Source organism: Rhamphochromis sp. 'chilingali' (genome assembly GCF_963969265.1).
Source record: "Rhamphochromis sp. 'chilingali' genome assembly, chromosome: 10".
Lineage (NCBI taxonomy): Eukaryota > Metazoa > Chordata > Actinopteri > Cichliformes > Cichlidae > Rhamphochromis > Rhamphochromis sp. 'chilingali'.
This window is the reverse complement of record NC_137937.1, coordinates 16970075-16993500: the sequence shown is the minus strand read 5'-3', so window position 1 is coordinate 16993500 and position 23426 is coordinate 16970075. Positions and strand designations below refer to the sequence as shown.

General features: G+C 40.3%; 2 protein-coding genes across 8 annotated transcripts in view; one reads left to right on the top strand and one right to left on the bottom strand.

Annotated features, from left to right (window-relative positions):
• The window catches only part of kiaa0825 (KIAA0825 ortholog), a 119916-nt gene extending 118998 nt beyond the window's left edge, over positions 1–918 (bottom strand). For 3 of the 5 annotated variants that reach the window (XM_080893435.1, XM_080893440.1, XM_080893442.1), the window contains exon 1: positions 571–918. The gene's annotated coding sequence lies outside the window, so the exon portion shown is untranslated. Of the gene's footprint in view, positions 1–547 lie in introns of all 5 variants that reach the window. The other 2 variants (XM_080893436.1, XM_080893437.1) reach the window with 2 other exon arrangements.
• Positions 919–975: 57 nt separating this feature from the next.
• The window catches only part of slf1 (SMC5-SMC6 complex localization factor 1), a 36610-nt gene continuing 14159 nt past the window's right edge, over positions 976–23426 (top strand). Inside the window, exons 1-15 of one of the 3 annotated variants that reach the window (XM_080893454.1) lie at positions 976–1008; positions 1838–1995; positions 3561–3639; positions 3819–4044; positions 4144–4297; positions 4517–4660; positions 4749–4814; positions 5286–5432; positions 6028–6197; positions 6318–6452; positions 7757–7898; positions 8059–8227; positions 8516–8661; positions 9138–9247; positions 12429–12508. In XM_080893454.1, coding sequence (XP_080749580.1) covers positions 1885–1995; positions 3561–3639; positions 3819–4044; positions 4144–4297; positions 4517–4660; positions 4749–4814; positions 5286–5432; positions 6028–6197; positions 6318–6452; positions 7757–7898; positions 8059–8227; positions 8516–8661; positions 9138–9247; positions 12429–12508 — 1879 coding nt within the window. In that variant the 5' untranslated portion in view covers positions 976–1008; positions 1838–1884. Of the gene's footprint in view, positions 1009–1199; positions 1474–1498; positions 1638–1837; positions 1996–3560; positions 3640–3818; positions 4045–4143; positions 4298–4516; positions 4661–4748; positions 4815–5285; positions 5433–6027; positions 6198–6317; positions 6453–7756; positions 7899–8058; positions 8228–8515; positions 8662–9137; positions 9248–12428; positions 12509–23426 lie in introns of those variants that run through there. The other 2 variants (XM_080893453.1, XM_080893455.1) reach the window with 2 other exon arrangements.

Here is a 23426-nt window from a genome sequence, read left to right as displayed (position 1 = left end):
TAAAAGAGTTGAGCTGGTTACTGTCACTTGCTCTTTATGGGGGGTGTTTGGCCAAGCACTGACACATTCTGACCTTCCAGATCAGACTTTTTTTTTTTTTTTTTACATCCTAATAATTTCATCCATACAACAAAAGAAAAGGAGAAACACCGCCTATCATATCTATAAAACCTCATCTAAAAGCAAAATAAGCACCTGTAACCAGTTAACACACTAAAACCAAACTGTGCCAAGACATTTATCAATTAATGATTCTTCCCCTCGCTATTAATGATAATTTTATGATTACAAAGCAAAGACTTAGCCATATTGTTGTTTTGATAATGAAAGAAAACCACAAAGAATACAGACAGGCCCTGCTGAGACTCTTGACTTTTACCTGCTTGTCGTAGTTCCTGCCATACAGCCACACACAGACCTCTAAGCTCACAGCATGCAAGGAAGTGGTACTGCGTTTGCTTATTTTGACAGTTCATCTGTATCTTTAAAAAGCCGTCTCGTGTGTCGTATAAAACAAAAGAAACCCGAATGAAGCCACTCGACTTACTCAGCGTTGCATGTTATGCGTACCTTACGAAAGCTCTTACTTAATCCATCCGGTGTTAATCCATTACCGGCGGGGAAAATGTGACCGACATCATTTGTAGTCACTTCATGCTGATATCTGTCTGCGACAACTATTTGTAGCTAATAACAAAAACCGAGACAATTCAACAGCCAATAAAAATATAATATTGCATTACTATGACAGGATATCCACCGCTGTCACCAAATGTTGCACTAAGCATTTTATGTACACCGTTTCCCGGGCAGCCGATATGGCAGAAGTCGCATGTCACTTTTATTGGTTATCTATCGATAAAATATCCCCGTTACTCAACCACTGCTGTACAACATCTAGTTATTTTTTGGTGATTTCCGGGGACTGAAAGCGTCCGTGACAACAACCCGGAAGTAGCTCTATGAAAACTTCCGCTCGGTGGAAAATTCCAACTGAGGAATCAAATGGTAGGCAAACGCTTTCGCCTTCGGGAATTAATAGCATAATTTTTACATATCAAAGATGATATTTTATTTAAAACATATATTTAATATATTCTGACGTCTTTTTTAAATCAAGTATATAGCCGTTTGTTATTGAGAATGCATGTTAAAAATGTTAAGATATGAGAGATCCCCCCCTGTCTTTCCAAAACAATTGGATTCCATAAAGCTGCTCAAACTTGCAATTTGGGTGGTGTACTCGCGTGTAATTTTTCTCATTAAACTTATCGTTTGGCCGTTATTTTGAACATTTATCCACACTAAAGAGCGAATGCGCCATGGATTTTTGTTTGGGACGGTTAATGTAGCTTCGGATAAAGTAGCCACACACTGGTCGAAGTTTATTCACGTTGTTGGATGTTTTTGTCAGTGACAAGAGTTTGGCGCGCCCGGGTGTAATTGGAAGTTACCACTGGTGGTATGACCGAGGTACTTGATCAGCTGTGCCATTAAAACAGTTGACATTGCTTATTGAATAGAAAAGAACCAATATTTTTTTCTTGTTAGTTAGTCTACTCTGACGCTGCAAAGCAAATGATATGCCAGCAAGCCTTAGTTAATTATCAACTAAATAAAATTTTGTCACGATCTGTGTAAGTATTGACTTTGTTTGATGAATTTTGTAAACGCTAATATCTTTGATGTGCAGTTTGAACAGTACATTGTTCTTCCTGATGTACCAAGAGTGAAAGCTTATCGTGAAAACGATCTAAGTCATCTAGTCAAACAAGAACTGCAACATTAGATTGGCCAATGAATGATGCGATCTATCTTAACTTATTGTCTCCTACAGTTTAACGAAGTACTTCATTTTGGCTCTTCTTCAATTTCTTCGCGAAGATGGAGACCTGCACACACGTCTTCCAGATTTCTGGGATCAAAATCCGCGATGAGAAGAGAGTTCTGATCCAGGGAATTCAGCAGCTGGGTGGGAAATACATTGGTGGCTCAGTGAGTAAGATTGAGATCCCTCAGTAGATTTTAGGGAAATGCTACGTGCACTTGTGCCCAAGCTGAAGGGTTGCAGCTTGTGAATGATTTCATTTTTCTTCCTGATGCTTTTAGTCTTTATTCAGTCTATGCGATGTAAGAAAACATAATAGTTAGAGACTAATCATAAACTAAAGTAATGATGACAGTGTTTAGACACCAATCAAAAAGGAAATGCACTTGTTCCTAAAGTAGCTGACTGAATGAATTACTTGCTGTGCTTGCTGTCAATCATTAATTAGTTCTGTGGAAGTCTGTGTTCTGTGTCTTTATCTTGACAGTCCAAGTAAAGTTTTCAGTTGTATTTTTATATTTATATATTGCTTTGATTATCCCTCTACACAAATGAGAACAAAACTATTAGTGTATATGTAGAATTTCAATTCAAGTGTTGTTAAACAGCAAGGATCTTTTTTTAATACAGCTTTTCCAAGCGTCCTAGTTTTATTTTGGATCTTATTTCACACACAGAACCAAAATTATTGCACAAAACCCCAAAACTATCAGGGTTAAAATTATTAGACCTTTGTGCAGGTCAGTCAATAGCGCTAACTTTGACCTTTGGTTTGCGTCGTCGTTGTGTTGAACGACGAAGCAGCAAACCAGACCCAGTTCTGCTGCTGACTGCTTAAGGTTTTCTTTCAAAATCTTCATATCCTTTTTTTCATGATTCCTTTCATGGAGATGAGATTCCCACTTCAGGACGCACTGAAGCACACAGCATAATACTCCCACCACCGTGTTTCACTTTGGGGATAGTGTTCTTTGGGTTGTATGTCTCACCCTTCTTTCTCCAAGGATAAGCAGGGTCTCTCTGGCCAAAGAGCCCTGGTTTTGTCTCATCTGACCAAAAGATGTGCTTTCAGCATGTGCAGTCTTTCTGCAAAAGTGGAGTTTTTCCTTAATCTGCAACCTCGCAGTCCATTCTTGTGCAGGTGTCTAATGATTGCCTTCTTTGAGTATACAATTTACAACTTGGCTAAGTCATTCACTAGTCTCTTGGAAGTTGTTCTGGGGTCTTTAGAAACATGGAAACACTGTGATAACTTTGTATCCATCTCCTACTTTGTGCATCAACAATTCTTTTTCTCAAGTCTAAACTGTTTTCTTTCTGTTTTTGTCATGAAGCTCAAACTCTTGCTGAAGTTTTTATACTGTGTGTAAGTTGGAAGGTAGCTCTCGGTTTTCACATGATTTTACAAATTTTGAGCAAAGCTAGTGTAGAAATGCTGTCAAAGAAGCACTAGGGAAATTTCAGACAAAAACTATAAATGTCAAAGGGGAGCTGATTACTTTGCCCTGATTTGCAGCTAAATCAGATGGTACAGCCTAGCATCCTCATCTATTAACTTACATGATAAATGTGAATAAATGAACTGGGGATCCACCTAAAAGTGGAACACTGTTAGTTGCACTGAACATCTGTTGTTGATTTCAAACTGCAACTGTTGCGTTATTGACAAGCTCCACTTACAAAACTGTCTTGTGATGATTACATATAACCACCTTAAACTGCCTTCTTATAGGTATATCAGCACGCTTGCACCCATCTCATAATCCCTCAGGTGTTGTCCAGCGAGAAGTTTTTGGCAGCTTGTGCTGCAGGTGAGTCATGATGGCTGTGAATTTCATGTCAGTGGATCTTTGTTTTCGTTGCTATTTTAGCCTACATACATTTAACGTAGCCATAAAATGCTTCATTGTTTCTTAAGTTTTTTAAGTCCTAGAGGTAACATAACACATTTTATTGAATTTCTTCCCTCTTGCTGCTCGTCTCTTGCTAGGAAAGTGGGTTGTAACTCCCGACTACGTGCTGGACAGTGTTAAGAATGGCTCCTGGCTCGCAGAGGAAATCTATGAGGTGGCCATTTCCACAGGTTCCTCCGCTGCCTTCTACCCTGTCAAACAGTGGAGAGAGAAAGTGGCCAGTGGGAGACTGAAAGGGGCCTTTCAGGGCTGGAGGGTGCTCCTTATGGTCCAAGGGTCCACACGCAGAGCAATGTTCAAACGGTTACAAACCCTTGTTCTCTTTTAACCCATGTTCAAATAAAACGAGTGTCTGGTTAATTAATACATTTTTGGGTTGTTGTTTTTTTTATTCATTCACAGACTCCTAAAAGCAGGCAGGGCTGAGGTATATCACTGCCCTCCCCCCTCTTATGCCTCTATCACTCATGTCATGGCGAAACCTGTTACAGAATCCTCAAAATCCCACAGTGCTCCTTGTTACCCTGTGAGCCACATAGTCCAGCACCTCTTTGGGGTAAGTCATAAGAATGCATGTTTTAAAAACATATAAAAAATAATAATAATTTAAGCAACATATTTAAAACTGATTATTATTATTTAAATTTTTTTTTTTTTTTTTTAATTTTCTTTTGGGGGGGTGGTGATTTAAATATTTTATATGGTCTTCATTTATATGTGCACATACTAGTCTAATCTTTATTAAACAGTTCATGTTAAAAAAATTATCTTGTAGACAGAAAGCCTATTGTTTGGGGGCCAAAGCAATCATGTGGATATGAATTTCAACATAACAGAAGAGCAAGAGGCTCATCCAGCAGATGTGAAGGAGAATTTCTCTACTCTGGAGGCGGAGCTTAAGACATATATCAAACAAGTGGTGTGTATTTGGGTTTTTTAATTTTTTTTATGAGTGGTTTTGTGTTTTCTTGACATCATTTTCTTTTCTTTCTTTTTGTTGCTTCTAGGGCCAGCCAAGACTGTGCTTCCTTGAATATTTGGGCTACCATGACCCCTATAGTCCCCTGGCTCAGGTAGATGTGCAGACATATCAACCCCCACCCTTGATCACTACTGTACATCTCTACAATAACTATGTGTTTCATCAAGAGGCTCAGGTCATTTAATTTCCTTTATGTCATGCATTTCAATGGAAAGTGACATCTAGAGCAAGGGCGCATCATACCCAGGTCACAATTTAACCACCACTGTCAGCTGATCTGAGAGTTTTGATTGGCAGGCCTATTAACAATACTCTCCACTGTCCTGTCCATACCTTACCCAAGTGGATATTGCTAATAGAAGTGCTCATGTTTTTCCATATGCCATTTACCCATAACAGACAGTCAGAAATGACCCCCAAGAACTTTTAAAGCCCATTCACTTCCTATTTCCATTACCCTTCTGCCCTCAACTCTTTCTGCCATCCATCTCTCTGAGTGCTGTGTTTCCTTCTGCTTTCCATATACCTCTTGAATTTTATCATTGTTCTTGTATTTCTCCAGGCAACAAAAATGGACTTCAGCAATGTTGGCTGCATGATAGAGTGTGGCCTCTTCACTGAAGCCTTGGACTCAATCAGAAGTGGTGTGTACCCAGGCCTCCTGCCACCGGCGCCGCACCTGATCTCCCTCTTAGAATACGCTCAGCAGGTAGGCATTACCATACTGCAGAAACTCCCACCTACTGCTAGTGTAATATCCTCAGGGGCTGCACAAAAGTAGAACTTGCTCTACATTTTTGAGTGTGGATAGCTGGCTTTGAGAGGTCTTTTTATTGGTTTTACTGTCTTTTGATTAAACTGTAATTTAGAGATGTAACATAATTAATTTAGTTATTGTACCTTTTTTTTGATAAGTAATTTTGTCAGTGAAATATCAGATCTCATCACATCCTCACATTTCCATCAAATATTTAACTTTATGTGACCAACAGTTCAAAATCAGAACAAGAGCGTGCACAGTGATAGCAAACAAACAAACATACTGTATTTACTCTGCATCATCCTGGACCAGCTGGAAATAAGTAAAGTAATTAGTAAAACTTAACTTTTACTTATTTACTTATTTAAAAAGAACAAAACAAAAACTTAAATTATTGTTTGGCTCTAATTACATTCTTGGCATCGTCACATCCATTATTTAAGAAAATAAATAAATTGTAGCTTCACTGAATTTTAAGTCTGTATGTACATCCCCGCATTCAAACCAACTGGAACTCAGTTGCTGTGTGCTGATTATGTCACAGGGTAACGCCACATCTGTCTTCATGAGAAATTTCCAGCAGGTCCTTGATAAACTGCTTATTACCAACCCTCCCTGGATGGCTCCCAAGTCAGTGAAACAGTATTTTACTCAAGTGCTGCAGTGTCCTCGGTGTAAGAAGGGCTTGTGGTCTTTTCTAGAGACAGCCATCAGGTAATTATTCCTGCTAATAATTTTATACTGCAAAAATGAAGAGTAACCATGTGATGTGTAGTGAACAAACACTCTAGTAGGTAGCAGTTGTGGTAATTTTACAAATATTTTCTCTTCCAGATATTCTATGTCTAGTGAAGAGACCTGTCACGCACTTCCTGGACCTGGCCTTCCAACATTGTTACACTTCCACTGTTACATCCTGACTCTCTTCCTGAAGATCTTCCAAGGGGAGCTCCACTCAGTCACTGCCGGGTAACCGTTTAAATAAACTCAGTTGGAGAAAGAACCATTTTTTATTTATTTATTTTAAATCAATCAGTTTAAATCATCACACATGTCGGGAGAATCATTGCTTGAAGTTGCCCTTTCTGACATGTCCACTTCGACCGTGTTCTCATTATTATATCTCAATATAATTAGAATTTAAATGATTGGTTGGGCACTCACACATCATGCAGGAGGCAGAGCTGCCTTACTCTTACAAGGACTCTGTCGAACACTATAAAGACTTTGTGCTAGATAGCTGGCAGGGTAAAGTCTGTTTAATGTCTGATACAAATGATTAGGACATTTGTGTTCTCACATGCAGCTCCTATGGGTAATGTCTAGTAAAGTTCAGGGTTGCAGTGCATGTGTGAAAACAGCTTTAGAGTTGATTTCTTCTATTCTGTTAGTCCACAAAGCTCATAATCTGTATTGCAAGGACATACGTGTAGAAATTCTTAACAATCACTGTAGTTTAGCTGGAGTTGATACAGTAAGGTTTTTAAGTATTTGGAAAATTACACATAATTTTGCTTCATGCTGCCACAAATGAATCTACATGTGATTGAAGTCCAGACTTTCAGATTTAATTCAAGGTGTTCAGCAATTGAATTCTATTAGCTGTTTAGGAATTACAGCCTTTTTCCTTTTTTTTTTTTTTTTTATATTCATAGTTTCCTTTTGTTTTTTTAGTTGTTAATTTTTTTCCTCCAGAGGCTGAAAAGAAATTGAACAAACTAGCTTAATTTCAAATTGATGTTGTTTTTATTAATTATTGGTTTTTTTTAATACTTGGATGAAAATCCTATGTAAACAACGACCACCTGAAGTCTTGAACCCATGAACTTCACCAAATGTTGTTTCCTCCCATGACATGTTCTGCCAGGTCTTTACTGTTTTTCTTAACCAAGGAAAGGATTATGCAATCATCTACCTTAGCTGTCTTCTGTGGTCTTTTAGGACCTTTGGTGCTTCTGAGCTTGTTTTTAAAAATGTACTACACGTAATGTTTTTGCTCCCTCTAAGATTTTTTTTCCTGCTTAATGTAGACTTCTATCACCTGCTGGGGTTAGGTGACAGAAGGGTTAGGTCATTGAATAACGAGGGAACGGGCAACAGGTGCCATGTGACCTTGAAACTGCTTGCCACTCAGTCGTCCAGTTACTTTTAATACCAGGGGGCTATGTATAAAATTTATTGTAGTTCTTATTCAGATAATTAAGTACTTTGGTTGTACCCCCATGAATAAAAGCTGAAAGTCTCTATTTTAATAATTTCTTATTCTTCCTTAGAGAGTTTGTGCAGCTCCAGGGAGCCCCTCCAGCATCAGGATCTTTGCTCTATAGAACCTTCTGGACTGTGTGGGAGCGCTCCACCCTCTTGTCCAGTGCTGTAAAACAACTAATGCAGCTTTTGATACAGGCTGCCATGACTGTAATTTACTTTGATATTCTTATTGGATAATGTGCTCAGTCATTCAGAATGTTTTATTTTGATCCATAATTGACAGCAGATTGTAGTCTGACCTCATGACTAAAGTTACTATTGCTCATGGAGCTCGCTAGGTTCAAAATGTTGTTTATCTTTTCTAAAGGAGTACGCCGAGAGGGATGAGAAGCAGAAGTTGCACTTGGCAGACACCCTACTGGATTTCCTGTCTGTGTTGGTGGAGTTTTGGTGTCAGCAGCATTTCAAATTAAACCAGACATTAGTGGATAAAGGCCTGAAAGACTTGTCAGAATATCTTGCTGTCATTAGCCAGGGTAAGTGATAAAAACTGAAATTTGAGAACAGGAAGCATATTCAGAAAAACAAAACTTCTGTTATGTAAATTCTGTCCTAAGTTCAAAGTTTGGTTTCTGAATTTCATTTTCTTTTACTTAAAAAGTGGTAGAAGTAGTTTAAGCAGTTTAAAAACTTTATTTAGCAGAATTGTCTCTTTTGTTTATTCGTACGGTTTGACACGAAGTTTTCTTTATTCTAAAACAAAAATCTCTTCTAAAAAGATGCTCTCTTATCTTCTGATTTTCCTCTGTGGTTTTTCCCCATAGATTTATCTCCGAATATTTTGGTAGAACTGGTTATCAGGGTTCGCTCTACCAGGCTTAAGTTGATGGTGGCTGATGCCATATTCAGGAATCTCTGCTGCAGAAATGGATGCACTATGGGAGATGAACCTCTGTCACTCAAGAAAATGGTGCGTTTCTTGTTCCCATGTTTCCCTGTCCTTTATTCCTTGTTCCGTTTGGCAGATTTTGTCATTTCTACTTCTGGTACATTTGTGATCATCTTCCATTTTTACCGGAAACTCTGGAATTCACAGTGGTTTCTTGAGCGTCTGATATAATTGTACACGAAAAAAAAAAAAGCTTTTCTCTCTCTTTTCCCCCACTTTAAGTTAGTGTTAGAAGCAAAACACACAGTTGGTCTGCATTAGTTAATGACAGTTTTAATAAACTGGTATAGATTACATTATAGATTACATTTGCCCTTATGTGCCATGAAATGATTTCTGATGTCGTCTAACCAGAATATTATATTGCACTAGAACATCTGGCTTTCTCAGTCTCCATTGGTGGCTTTGTGCTTCCTCAATTCCCCAAGGACGCACATATCAACTTGCAGTGTAAAGGCACTGTCTGACCTTGTGTATATCTGTGTGACTTCTGACAGGTGCTTTTCTACCTGCCTGCTCTGGGAAGTTTGGCTCTGAGTCCCAGTGGTACTCGCCTCAGGACTGAGCCCAGCTCACACAGCTGCACTAGTCAGGGGACCGACTGCAGGTCAGTTACACGCAGCTGTCTGTCTGTGCTACCGTTAAGTCCACATTGTGCATTCTCACAAGAGCCTGGAGCAAAACATGGAGGGGCTTACACACAGAGGTGGAGGCTGCACAAATGTCTGGTTTAAAATTCCAGTATGATGTTCAAATGTTTAACTTTGCATAAGCTATAGCACTTCAATGTCTTGTATTAGATTTACATTTGCCAAACTTCTTGAAATGTATTAATTTTTGAAGATGAGCTTAGAGATTCCCAGTGGCAGTGTGTTTAGTTACCTTTTTCATTTTTTTGACTTCAGAAAATTGTGACTATCAATCATATCAATGTCTAGTTGTCTAACCTTGTTTAGAGCCTGCATATCTACTAAAGATATAGCAGAAAGCATGTTGCTAGTAATCTTTTAGCAAAAAATACACATGAAAAGCTGTCACCCTGTAAAGTTGGTTATTGTACCATGTTTGTTGGCTTGTCTGTGTCTAAAATAGCTGATGTAGTCGACCAGCAGTTTTCTGTGCCTCCATTGTCTGGATTCTTCTCACATAGTTCACGGTAGACAGCATAGCATTAGGCCAAACAAGTGAAAATGAACAGATCCTTTGAGAAATGTGAGCGAAAAGGAACAAAGGAACACCTGGTGAAAGGAGAAGTGTGTGGAGGTGAGGAGCAGAGATGCATGAATGGACTAAGGGAAAGCTGGAGACAGACAAATAGAGGTCAGACGGAGTTGGCATGTGATGGGTCGTGCCCAGGTCTGATCCTATCAGTGTGTGCTGGCTGACAGGAGGGGTGCACGGGGAAGTTAAACACACACACACACACACTGATATGGAGAGGGAGCCGCAGATAGACTTGGGTATCCCATCAGGCCTTTGTGTCTTCCCATACGACCATCAGCTCTCAAGCCCCCCCCATCTCTCTTGGTCTACTCTTGCATATTAAATCCCTCTCTAACTGCAAACGCACCCACTTTATCCATACCCCATATCAGACATCTGCTGTTTCACCAGCAGGTAGTTGGCCTGGAAAAGGGCAGGAGTCACCAGGGAGCAGGTTCATGTGAAGGCTACTGGTTCATGCACAGACCAGATCTTCTCTTCCCCTCCATCCCTACTCTGTTTCTACTTTCTGCTTTCCCTGTATTTGCAAGTGGTTTACTTTATTTTGACATAGGCATGTGAAGAAATAAATGAAACAAGGAAAGGAATCTGTGTGGATGAGATAAAGAAATGCCAAAGGGCATGTAAAATCATTTGACCCTAAAAGAAAGAATGAAATCAAAATGACAAAGCCTGTGATGAGCTGAGAACAGAAACCAAGACGGGAAGCTTGTTTTCTGGTTTTCATGGTTAAATTCATGATATTGTACATAGCTGCAGTGATCTTGACAATCTTAATCAATTAACACATTTTATGTTAAAGCGTTTATGCATATGACACACTGCATATTCTATACAATAGCCTACATGATGAAAAACTGCTAAGAAGTAAAAAACAAAACAAGAGGAAAAACACATTATAGATGATATAAAAAATCAGCTATGTTTGTTGTGAGTGCTCAGTCGTAAGACAGGAAGGACTGGTTGGTTCGTGGTCGACCGGGTGAGTTGCCAGCTCTCCTCCCTGCTATCAGTCACCTCTCACTTTCAGAATGCATTAGGCTGTTTTTGATTGACTCAAAGATGTTGTAGTTCTATTTGAGATATTGTGAGCGTGTTTCTTCCGCATCAACAGACAGGCCAGCAACAGGGCATGTGTCCAAGTTACACCAAGCTGACAGGGTGGCTGATTGACCGACTGCTTAGAGGGCCATTTGATTTGCCAGGTGGCTGGTTGCATGGCATGGAGTGCTGTTAGCAGAAGGGAAGCTGTAATTAAACTGTGGTTTTCTTTGTGCTGGCTTAGTCATACTCTTTCCGTTGCTGTAATTGTTTCAGCCCACTTGACTATAGTGTTTTCTTTCTTTCTCTGACCAGACCTCTCTACGAGTCCCAACTTCCAAATATCAGCTAGGGTTTTAAGAAAAGCCTATAAAAGGATCAGCTAGATTCAATAAGATTTTTATAGTGAAGACAGATAAAAAGTAGGGGGGAAGGATTTCTTTTGCTATGATTAGTAAGAAAAATCCCATAAATTGCTTTCTTTCAGCACTTGACCAGCATTTCTGCATTATTTCAATGACTGCTCATACGTTTCTTTAGTGATAGCCTCCAAGGGCACACGCTGCTGCAGGCTCTTGATTGATAGCTGGGCTGCTGTCAGCAGACTGGCCTCCTAAAGTAGACCATGAGGAAAGAAGAGACCGGGGTGTATACAAGCCAAGTACTGTCAACTTCCACTGCCTGTATGGGCAGGGGACACTTGGGTGAAGTGGTTAAATGTGAGCCACCCTCAACATAGACACTGTTATGGAGTCACTTTCTCGCGCGCACTCTCTCACACATGCACACAGAGCTTGTCTCATCTCTTCTCAGCCTTGTCCTTGCTAATAACAAGCAACGTGACAGGACGTGTGTTTCCTCCTCACTGCTGGGAGCTCCTTCCTGGCTTCTGAACAACCCAATTACCAGGGAACAAGCCTCTTCCCTGTAATACGGATGGCACTCCACTTCAATGCAACGCATGCGCATGTGCACATACATATACACACAAGACACCTGTCAGGCTTCACGCAGGCAGATCTTCCATACCTACACACAGGACTAGTGACAGCCCACAGCTATTAGCACGCCACTACTTTGAAGAGGCTTCACTTTCTTTTACTAGTTATTCCTCCTAATGTGCTTGCTCACATTGAATTCTTCGTCTCTGCGTTTGAGGCGTTAAGTGGGAGGAAAAGTGTTTTGGAGACAGGAATAGAGGATTAGTTGTGTGAAGTGTGTGTGTGGCCAACACAGTAGGGGTTTGACAGATATTGTCAGATTTCATATAAGATGATATCGTGCCATGAGGGATTCATTTGCTAATGGCAATTTTCACAGTACAGTGATGCTGGTTCCACTTTCTCCACCACTGGGTCTCCCTGCAGTCATGCTCAAATGGTCAATTGCTCTTGTTTACATGAATCATGGGTAATCACTTTTTTTTTTTTTTTTTTTTTTTTAAATTTGAAGAAATTTATAAATGGAGCATGTGTGTATTTTCTCATTAACCCTTCTGGGCCACATTCTTTGTCTCCATACAGACCTCAAAACTCTTTGGAGAATGAAACCTGCTCGGAGAAAGAGAACATCCCCAGAGGTTTGAACAGAGTCAACGCAGTAGGTACAGCATGCACCCATTGTTCAAGAGCATAGCTTCACATTTGCAAGGAGTGGACTTTTAATGGACTGATGCACTACAGTAGGTCATCAGGAACATGATAGCGCTGTCATCACTTTCGGTTTAATGAAGAGCACATAATGCATGGCAAAAGTGATTGATTTGCATCGAACCACACTTCCTTCTAGTCAGCTTTATGAGCAGCTTGACTGCATAAGCGGGCCTGCCATGTATGTTTGTGGCAGACTTTGGACCATAATAACGCCTCAGTGCTGTGCCTTCTCTACTTGTTATATCTGCGTTGAAATTCTAGACTGCGCTTTTTGTTTTGTTTTGCTTTTTCGTCATGTCTTTTTCACCTTAAAAAACTGAACAAAAAAACCAAAACCCTAACAGATAAATGGATAAATCGCAGGGACAGAAATAATGGGGGGCAAACACACAAAACAATAACAGATATTAGTACGCACAGTGTGGCTCAGATCTCCATTTTGGAGACATTAAATGCAGCAATTAGGGTAGCACTTTTAAATATACAGCGGCTGCACTGGTGGAACTTCCTGCAATTAGAGGCATGGCACTCTGTGTGAACTCTCGAAGGTGTCAAAGCTCATATCTCCCCCCTCCACCTGATCAGAAAGGCCCTGTGCTGGTGCAAAGGAGGGGTGGAGGGTAAAGGAAAGGGAGTGGGTGTGGGGTTAGGGGGGGTGAAGGCTGAGGCAGGAGACTCAAGGCTGTTGGCATGTGTTGTTTTTCCACTACGTGATCTCTATACCGATGTGGTTGGCATTAATTTTTGATGAACCATCGGCACAGCATACTTCCCTCTCGCCCTCTCATCCCTTCTCGACTCATCCCATTCTCTCCCTCCCTCCCTTCCTTCCTCTCTTTCCGTTACAGGCTTTTCACCCACATATGTAAACTTGCTTTCTTATATTCTGCACATCTTTGCTTTGGAGCATCTGTCTCGCCTTCTGGAACCTCTGTATCTTTGTCACAGTAGCTGAGAGGGGTTGAGGGATTTGGGATGAACTTCTCTTTTGTAGTCCCGCTTTTGCTTGTGGAAGCTCAGTAGAGATTTCCATTTTAATCAGCCCTAATGTACTGTATGTAGACTGTCAAACAAGAACTGCTGAGTTTTCATTGTTTAAAATCTGTTGGCGTTTAGTGGCACATCATTTCTGAAACAAACCATTAAGGTCAACATTTACAGAGCGTAGTTCAAAAGCTGCGTTCGGTATTCTTTAACTTGTAAAGCAATGCTACACAGCTTTACCCACCAGAAATAAGTATTGAAAAGGGACGAAGATTGCCATTGGTTAAAAAAAAAACATATACCCCATAGCATGGGGAGGTATTAGACAACTATAGCGGTTGCCAAGTTACTTACTGTGCAACTGTGCAAACATCATGCACCACCCTTCATTTTATTATATTTGGCTTCCAAGGAGATCCAGACTTTATTGTAGCTTTTTAAATTGCTCTTGAGCAATAGTTCTCCAGACTTTCTGAAGGTCTTTCAAAGTTTTTCTCTGGACACTCCCTGCTTTTTCACTCTATTTCATTCTGGTCTTTGTAAACGATCATTTTCAGTTGAATTGTTTTTGGGTTTTTTTTGTTTGTTAAGCCACTTAACACTGGCCTATGAATCATTCAGGCATCAAGGGATACCTAATTCAGTAGACTAACCAGTTATTGTGTATACACATAACAAAGAACTGTGCAAAGAATCTGTTTTAAATGAGCAGAGTGAAGCTGACCCCCCACCCACTTGAAACGTAAAGGCAAATAGGCGGAGCGGTTAGTGCTACGTTTGTGCAGATTTGTGCAGGTAAAATTAGCGTTTGTGCTGCTACGGTTTCCGAGATATTAAACTTTATTTTATAGGTCATTCAAAGGTCACCATCCCCCCAGACTGCTCCAAAACGGGCCAAAATGGTCTACTTTTTTAGTGCTACGTTTGTGCTGGTTTGTGCAGGTAAAATTAGCGTTTGTGCTGCTTCTGTTTTAAAGATATTAATGAAAATGTAAAGGTCAACCAGCCCCCCCACATTACCCAAATCCAACAAAAGTGGTATCAAACGTTTGTGCTACGTTTGTGCTGGTTTGTGCTGCAAAGATTTTCGTTTGTGCTGCTATCATTTTAAAGATATTAATAACAATTTCTAGAGGTCATCAGAGGTCAACCAGCCCCCCCACATTAATTAAATCAAACAAAATGGGTGTCAATCAACTGTGCTACGTTTGTGCTGGTTTGTGCTGCTAAAATTTTCGTTTGTGCTGCTTCTGTTTTAAAGATATTAATGAAAATGTAAAGGTCAAAAGGTCAACCAGCCCCCCCACATTACCCAAATCCAACAAAAGTGGTATCAAACGTTTGTGCTACGTTTGTGCTGGTTTGTGCTGCAGAAATTTGTTTGTGCCGTTATTATTTTAAAGATATTAACAAAAATTTCTAGAGGTCAACCAGCCCCCCCATATTAATGGAATCAAACAAAATGGATGTCAAACGTTTGTGCTGGTTTGTGCTGCAAAAATGTTTGTTTGTGCTGCTAACATTTTAAAATGTTTAATAAAATAACGTCTTGATGCGTGCTTAATCATCCAGGTAAGTAAATCCCAAAAGGTTGATTCTGTTCATCTGGACATTTTCAGTTGGAGAAACGTTTCGTCACTCATCCAAGTGACTTCTTCAGTCTCAGCTGACTGTAGGTTTCCCCAACCATATAAACACCCGTGAGTGAAGTTGCCCCCCCTACCTTCTTCAAATCGAACAAAATTGATGTCAAACATTTGTCCTGCAAATTATTTTGTTTGTGCAGGTTATGTTTCCCTAATTTTATAAACAGTACATGTACAGTGAGAGAGAGATGTTACATCTGTCTTCACTTGCATCCCAGTCATAGAAGCGTTGGAGGTCGTTCATAAGAGATTACAGGATCATCCCAACCTCAGCAACAGGACCACTCTCAGCACTGATCAGTTGTGTTTGCTTTTGGAACTGTCTTAATTCCACCTATTTTGCATAAGGGTCAGTACAGGCAGAAATCTAGGTGTGCCATGGGTTCCCACAGGCCCCTGGTCAAAGTCACCAAACCAGTTCGTAAGCAGGTACAGGTGTGGCCAGAAGGGTCTTCAGAGGCACTGCTTTTCCACCACAGGCCGCCACACACGACAACACCACAGACTTTCAGGAATATACAGAAACTGTCACTGCCTACATCCCAAAATGCATCGATGATGTCACAGAGACCAGGACTATCACTGTCTGGGCCAATCAGAAACCATGGCTCACAGGTCAGGTTTAAATGCTCCTAAAGTTGAAAAATGCAGCCTTCAGAGCCGGGAATTAGGTGAGTCTAAGAACAGCAAGGGCAAACCTGTCACGTGGCATCAGCTACAGCAAAGCTTCAGCGACAGCAGAGATACTTGGAGGCAGTGGCAAGGAATACAAACCATCACAGACTACAAGCCCACTCTACAGACCGTGGTGACACAATCCCCAGACAGTGTGTGGAGATCCCTCCACCATCATTACTGAACCCAAGAAGTCATCTATCTCCTGCTTTAAGGACTACCGTCCTGTCAAACTCACCTCCATCATTATTAAGTTAAGTGCTTTGAACGGTTAGTCATGCATCAAATCAAATTATTGCTTTCCCCCAACCTGGATCCATTTCAGTTCGCATACCGGTCAAAACGCTCAACCGATGATGGAATTTCAACTGCCCCTCACTCAGCCCTCACACATCTGAACACTAGAGACTCATATGTCAGAGTGCTGTTCATAGACTTCAGTTCAGCATTCAACACCATCATTCCCCAGCAACTCATTCACAAACTGGATCTGCTGGGGATCAGCACCTTGCTGTATAACGGGCTGCTAGATTTCTTGACAGGAAGACAGCAGACAGTACGGGTCGACAGCAACACCTCCAGCCCAAGAACACTGAATACGGGGGCTCCCCAAGGATGTGTGTTGAGCTCCCTTCTCTTCACTCTGCTGACCCACGACGAGATCTACTACAGGGGTGAAGTTAACCATCTGCCAGAGTGGTACAGCAACAACAACCTGTCCCTGAATGTGGAGAAGACCAACAGCGACTCTACTTCCTCTGCAAACTGAGAAGCACAAGAGATTCAACCCCCATTATGAGCACCTTTTACAGAGGCACAGTTGAGAGTATCCTCACCAGCTGCATCACTGTGTGGTATGACTCCTGCACTGGGTTCTGCAGGAAAAAATGACAACGGGTAGTGAGAGCAGCCGAGAGCATTGTGGGGACCTCTCTTGCCTCCCTCCCCAGGAGATCTACTGCACCTGCCTCATCTGGAAGGTCGTCTCCATTACAGGTGACTCCACTCATCCCTTCAACAGCGTCTTCAGTTTGCTGCCATCAGGAAGGATACTGAAGAGCCTCCGGGGCAGAACCAGCAGACTGAGAGACAGCTTCGTCCATCGGGCTGTCAGGATGCTGACCATCTCTGGATCGAGAAGGGGGGGCCATCCTACAATGCTGTGATTGTAGCCATTCCCCACTTTCTGTGAATGGTACTCATGGCCATTGATCAATAGGCTTTGATTAGTTGTCATTGATCAATGGTCATAAGAATTTGCATACTAACAATCATGGAATTAACCCCCCAGCACATTGTTCATTCAGTGGCGCTAGTTTCCTTCACTATGCAAATGTACTGTTTATATGGTTGGGGAAACCTACAGTCAGCTGAGACTGAAGAAGTCACTTGGATGAGTGACGAAACGTTTCTCCAACTGAAAATGTCCAGATGAACAGAATCAACCTTTTGGGATTTACTTACCTGGATGATTAAGCACGCATCAAGACGTTATTTTATTAAACATTTTAAAATGTTAGCAGCACAAACAAACATTTTTGCAGCACAAACCAGCACAAACGTTTGACATCCATTTTGTTTGATTCCATTAATATGGGGGGGCTGGTTGACCTCTAGAAATTTTTGTTAATATCTTTAAAATAATAACGGCACAAACAAAAATTTCTGCAGCACAAACCAGCACAAACGTAGCACAAACGTTTGATACCACTTTTGTTGGATTTGGGTAATGTGAGGGGGCTGGTTGACCTTTTGACCTTTACATTTTCATTAATATCTTTAAAACAGAAGCAGCACAAATGAAAATTTTAGCAGCACAAACCAGCACAAACGTAGCACAGTTGATTGACACCCATTTTGTTTGATTTAATTAATGTGGGGGGGCTGGTTGACCTCTGATGACCTCTAGAAATTGTTATTAATATCTTTAAAATGATAGCAGCACAAACGAAAATCTTTGCAGCACAAACCAGCACAAACGTAGCACAAACGTTTGATACCACTTTTGTTGGATTTGGGTAATGTGGGGGGGCTGGTTGACCTTTACATTTTCATTAATATCTTTAAAACAGAAGCAGCACAAACGCTAATTTTACCTGCACAAACCAGCACAAACGTAGCACTAAAAAAGTAGACCATTTTGGCCCGTTTTGGAGCAGTCTGGGGGGATGGTGACCTTTGAATGACCTATAAAATAAAGTTTAATATCTCGGAAACCGTAGCAGCACAAACGCTAATTTTACCTGCACAAATCTGCACAAATCTGCACAAACGTAGCACTAACCGCTCCGCCTATTTGCCTTTACGTTTCAAGTGGGTGGGGGGTCAGCTTCACTCTGCTTTTTAAATGGTGTCTTTAGGTACTTTGATACTAGCAGGTCATGGTAAAATCACAGAATTTGATCCCATTTATTTAAAAACCCAACAAACAACAACAACCAAATGGAACACAATCTGAAAGGCATCAAATTGTATGTTTGCACTAACAAAGTGATTCCCGAAGAGTTTTTAGCCAAAAACCCAGCCATCCTGTGTGCATCCTTAATAAAATGGAAGAACTGGACAAGTGGACTATTTAGAACTGACAGGCCTAAGAACCATGTACAGCAGATAAACACTGTCTGAAAGTCTTGTCTTTAAGAAATAGAAACAAATTCAGGAAAGACCTGACTGAGGACATGAGTTGAATCAATCTACCAATCTAGTTAAAGCCTGGATAGAAAAGTACACGATGAAACAGAATCGGTCAGAGCTCGGACCTCAGTATTATTATAACTACATAAGCTGATCTTGATGTGCTTCAGGAACCAAGGAGAACTATTTCTGAAGTCTACTTACAGCTCGGCTCAAAAGAATAAAGTTGGTAATGCCAAATATTGACTTTCGAGTTGGTTAATATTGTATAAACTCTGATTTGCGTTATACCTGAACTGTTTTTTGCTCCACATTGTAAACATGTTTATGGTGGGCATTTTAACATGGAAACATAAAAACATTCATTCAAACACAAAGACATTTATCGGCTTAAAGAGTTACACAAGTTTTTATTACTCATTTTGTAGCTTTCGATTTTATCACACACAAGTGCAGTTTATTGAGCGGTCATACGGTAATGTTATCAGTGCTTTAATGACCTGTGTGTTGGCTTAAGAGTTGCTACTTAACGTTTATTCAGCAGCAGTTTGATGAAAGTTCATCACTGCTTACAGCCATTTACAGGGATCATTCCTACCACCTATAGAGTTTTATTTTAGGAATATTATGTTGCATAATATGCAAGTATATAGATCTTTGCTTGCTCTTATTGGAGACACTGTATTTCTGTCTGAATGTTTCCTGTTGGCAGAGAGGGTGACATAGATGTTGCTGACCAGTGTTGTTTTTGACTGATTTTAATGGAGTTATCATTCACCATTGGAATTTTGAAATGTTTATTGCCAGTAAATGCATCTGAGGCACAGTTTAAGAAGCAGTAATGTTCACTTGGGGAATTATTTTCCTGCCGTTGCTTTCAGAGGTAGCAATAGTAGATGTCTTCAAATAGTTTTAAATATATCCAGTAACTGGCACAGAATACACTTCAAACACATTCCTTACAAATAGCATTGTTACAGGCTTTGAGCGGCTTTTTGGTCCAGGGATCAGCAGGCCAAGCAGTGCTTTACAGGAGTGTAGCAAGCAGACTGAGGGATATAAAGAGCAACACATACATTTAACTTTTCTATTAAAGTGTGAAACAGGGGATTTATAGAAAAGGACAGGCGGATTTATCCTTTCTGTGCTTGTAAATGCTGAGCATGCAATTACCCCTATAATAGAGGCGTTGTGTCCAAATTGGAACCATTAAAGTGATTTAACAGTGCGTGGATTGGCCCTGGCATTTGCTAGGATGTGTACACATGGGGTGTAGTGGAATGGGTGTTTAATCACTGCGTTTTAGTGCTCGGTAATAGCAGAGCAGCCCATGTAGAACACTGACGTGCCACAAAGTATAGCTTACTCATTAGGTCCTGTAGTTTGGGTGTTTTTGATTTTTAGCTTGGAAATATTGGTTTGCTTGACTGATTGGTCTCGTTACTGATGCTGAAACTGTAACAACCAGACTACCTTCTTTATGATGTCATGCCATCAAATAACTGAGGTTTAATATGCAGTGCAAAATAAAGATTATTGCAAATTATTGCAGCAAATCATAGCACACTCTAATCTGACTTGTCTGAATAGTTTATTACCTGCTCTGTTTTCTGATGCCGTTCTTAATGAACTGATTTATCTCATGATTGCAATGATTTTTGAGCTGCATTCAAGTCCAAAAGCAGACTGTGTAATTCTCTCTGAACACCTCCACAGAGGTGTATGAAGCAGGTAAGAGGTGGAAATAGCGTAGATCTTTCATTTCATTTCAGTGGATTTGTAGTTGAATTAAAAATTCTGAGCAATTCTGAGACATTTTACTAAATAGTCCTGATATTTTCACAGAATCAAAAGTAATGTGGGGGAAGGCGGGTTGCAAGTACTTGGTTGTAAATCCTTTGTAGTTAATGACTGCTTCAGGTCCAGAACCCATGAATCTCACCAGTTACTGTGTTTCCTCACCTTGGGTGCTCTGCCAGACTTCTGCCTCCTCCAAAAATGTATTTATTTATTTATTTATTTATTTGTTTGTTTTCATCTATGCATTTCTGATTTCATCTCCATCGTCGACATTAATTAGTGACCTGGGTACTTTTGCTCATTACCAAAAGCCTCTTCCATCGTGCCAGAAACAAATAGAGAAAATTTCGAACAATTATGTCACTGTCTTTAATGCCCAACTATGCACTGTAAATGACCACTGACACATAATTATTGTATTAAACTTTATGGCGCATCTTTAGAAAAAACAAACATAAAAACAAATTAACCAGCTTATTAGGTACACCTTAATAGTTCTGGGTTGCATAAATTCAAGAAGGTGTTGGAAACATTGCTCATAGGTTGTTGGGTTTTTTTGTGTGTTTTTTTTTTTTTTTCTTTCTTTTTTTTTCTTTTTTTTTGTCCACATTGAGATGACAACATCACACAGTTACTGCATATTTGCCAGCTGCACATCTATGAGGTTAATCTCTTGTCCCACCAAATCCTAAAGGTGCTCTATTATGTTGAGATCTTTGTTATATTCAGGAAACCACTTTGAGATGATTTGAACGGTATGATACTGTGTGTTATCTTACTGGAAGCAGCCATCAGAATGGATCTGTGCTTTCATGTTGTTCATGACAAATTCTGTCTAAAAGTTGGACCAAAAACTGAGAGTCATTACAGCGGGCAAAGTTTTTTCACTCTTCTATAGTCCAATTTCGGTGAGCCTGTGTGAATTCCATCCTCAGTTTCCTGTTCTTAGTTGACAGGCATGACACCTGGCACTCCTGACCTCTGGCATCAACACTGACATCAACTGCTGCTCACAGGACATTTTCTTGGGGGAAAATCCCAGCCCATCTGTCACCGGATCAAACCAAACTGTCTTCATATTCACTTAAATCAACTTTCTTCCCCCTTCTGATACTTGGTTTGAACTTCTGCAGTTCATCTTAACCATGTCTACATGCCTAAATGCATTGAGTTACTGCCATGTGATCACTCCATCCTCTATTTCCTTCACTACTTCTCAAATAATCTACCGTTAGGTCCATAAGTGTTTGGATAGCCACACAATTTTTGTAATTTTCCTCTGTACCCCACCAGTGTGGTTTTATTTCAAACAAATATGCGAGTGAAGGTGCAGATTTCCAGCAGTAATTCAAGGAATTTAATAAAAGTAATGCATTAACTGTTTAATAATTACAGCTACTCTTATGGAAGCTGTTTCATGGCCAGGTGATGCCTGTTCCCTTGTTATTTCACTACAAATTAAGAAGATAAAATACCTGGAGTTGATTCCAAGTGTAGCATTAGGCAGCTACCCACTGGAACGCTTAACACGAAGTCCAAAGAGATGTTGATGCAAGTAAAGGAGGACATTTTCACCTAGCGAGAAAGGCAAAAAATAGTTAGTCTACAATCAAGAGAACCCTTCATGAATGGAAATACAGAGGGTTTACACCAAGGTCCAGAACAATGGTTATACTCAAGAACATGAAGGCCAAATTAGGCTATACCAGAAAAGATCTAAAGGGCTCGCTGCACTGCTCTGGAAAATTACTTAGGAAAGATGAAATCAAGAAGAACTTGTATTAGAATGATGATGAGAAAAAAAGTATAGAGAAAAAGAAAAACATCTCATGATTTGACGCATAGCACATCTGTCAAACATGGTGGACCCAATGTTATGGCACGGGCTTGTGTGGCTGCCAGTAGAACATGGTCACTACTGTTTATTGTTGACATGACAGCTGATCGATGTAGCAGGATGAATCATGAAGTCATCAAGGTCGCACTTTGCTCCGATTAAGCCAAATGCTGCAAAACTGTTTGAATAGTGCTTCACAGTGCATATGAATAATGACCCAAAGCATATTGGAACAGTAACCCAAGAGTTTCTAAAACCAAAGGAATGAGATATTCTTCAATGGCCAGGTCTATCAGCGGATCTCAACCCAATAGAGCATGCTTTTCAATTACTGCGGATATAACTGAAGGCAGTGAGACCCACAAATGAGCACCAAGTGAAGGTGGCTGCAGGAAAATACCTGGTAGAGCATCTCAAGGAATGGAATGCAGTATTTGGTGATGTCCATGGATTGTAGACTTCAGGTATTCACTGAATTCAAGTATTAAAGATAACATATTAAAAATGTTATTTTGTACCAGTGTGTGTGTGGTTTTTTTTTGAATGAATGAAAGAAAGAAAGAAAGAAAGAAAGAAAGAAAGAAAGAAAGAAAGAAAGAAAGAAAGAAATTAATTTGATTCCAAAATACTTAATGCAAATAAAATATGTTAAAGCTCTTGAATTAAAGCTGGAAGTCTGCATTTGAGTCACATCATGGCCAATTGACTCAAAATTATCTGTGCTGGTACAAAGGTTGAGTGATTGTCCAAATACTTGTGGACCTTTATGAAGAAAATGTGCAATATTTGTCTGTGCCAACCATGGTGGTCTGAGCTGGATTTGAACTGAACTGGAATCCCTACGTCTTTTTTCTTTCTTTTTTTTTTATCTCCTCCATTCCATTTTTCAACCTTTCAACTATTGTGGATGGCATTTAATACATCTTTGCAGCCTCAAAGACATTTACTGGAGCAAAGGAATTCTTCAGAATGAATACGAACCAGCATTCTCAATATTTTGCCTGCATGCGTTTTGCTGTCCCCTTCACCGCTTCTTCTCCCTCCCTCTCCCCCATCTCCACCTATTTTATTATTTTTTTCTTTTTGCCCCACTCTTTGCTCTGTGTGCGTTGGAGTGGAGCCCCTGTACAGGGATGGCGTCCTGGGGAGAGCTAGTAAAGCATTTATTACAGCCTTTGCAGTTCTGTGTTATACTGGCAAGCACAGAGCCACTCATGCTTGGCCTTTAACTTCTCTCTGAAGTTCAGCCATACATGAAAAGAGGGGGCTCTGACCCACTAATTTATTCCTGAT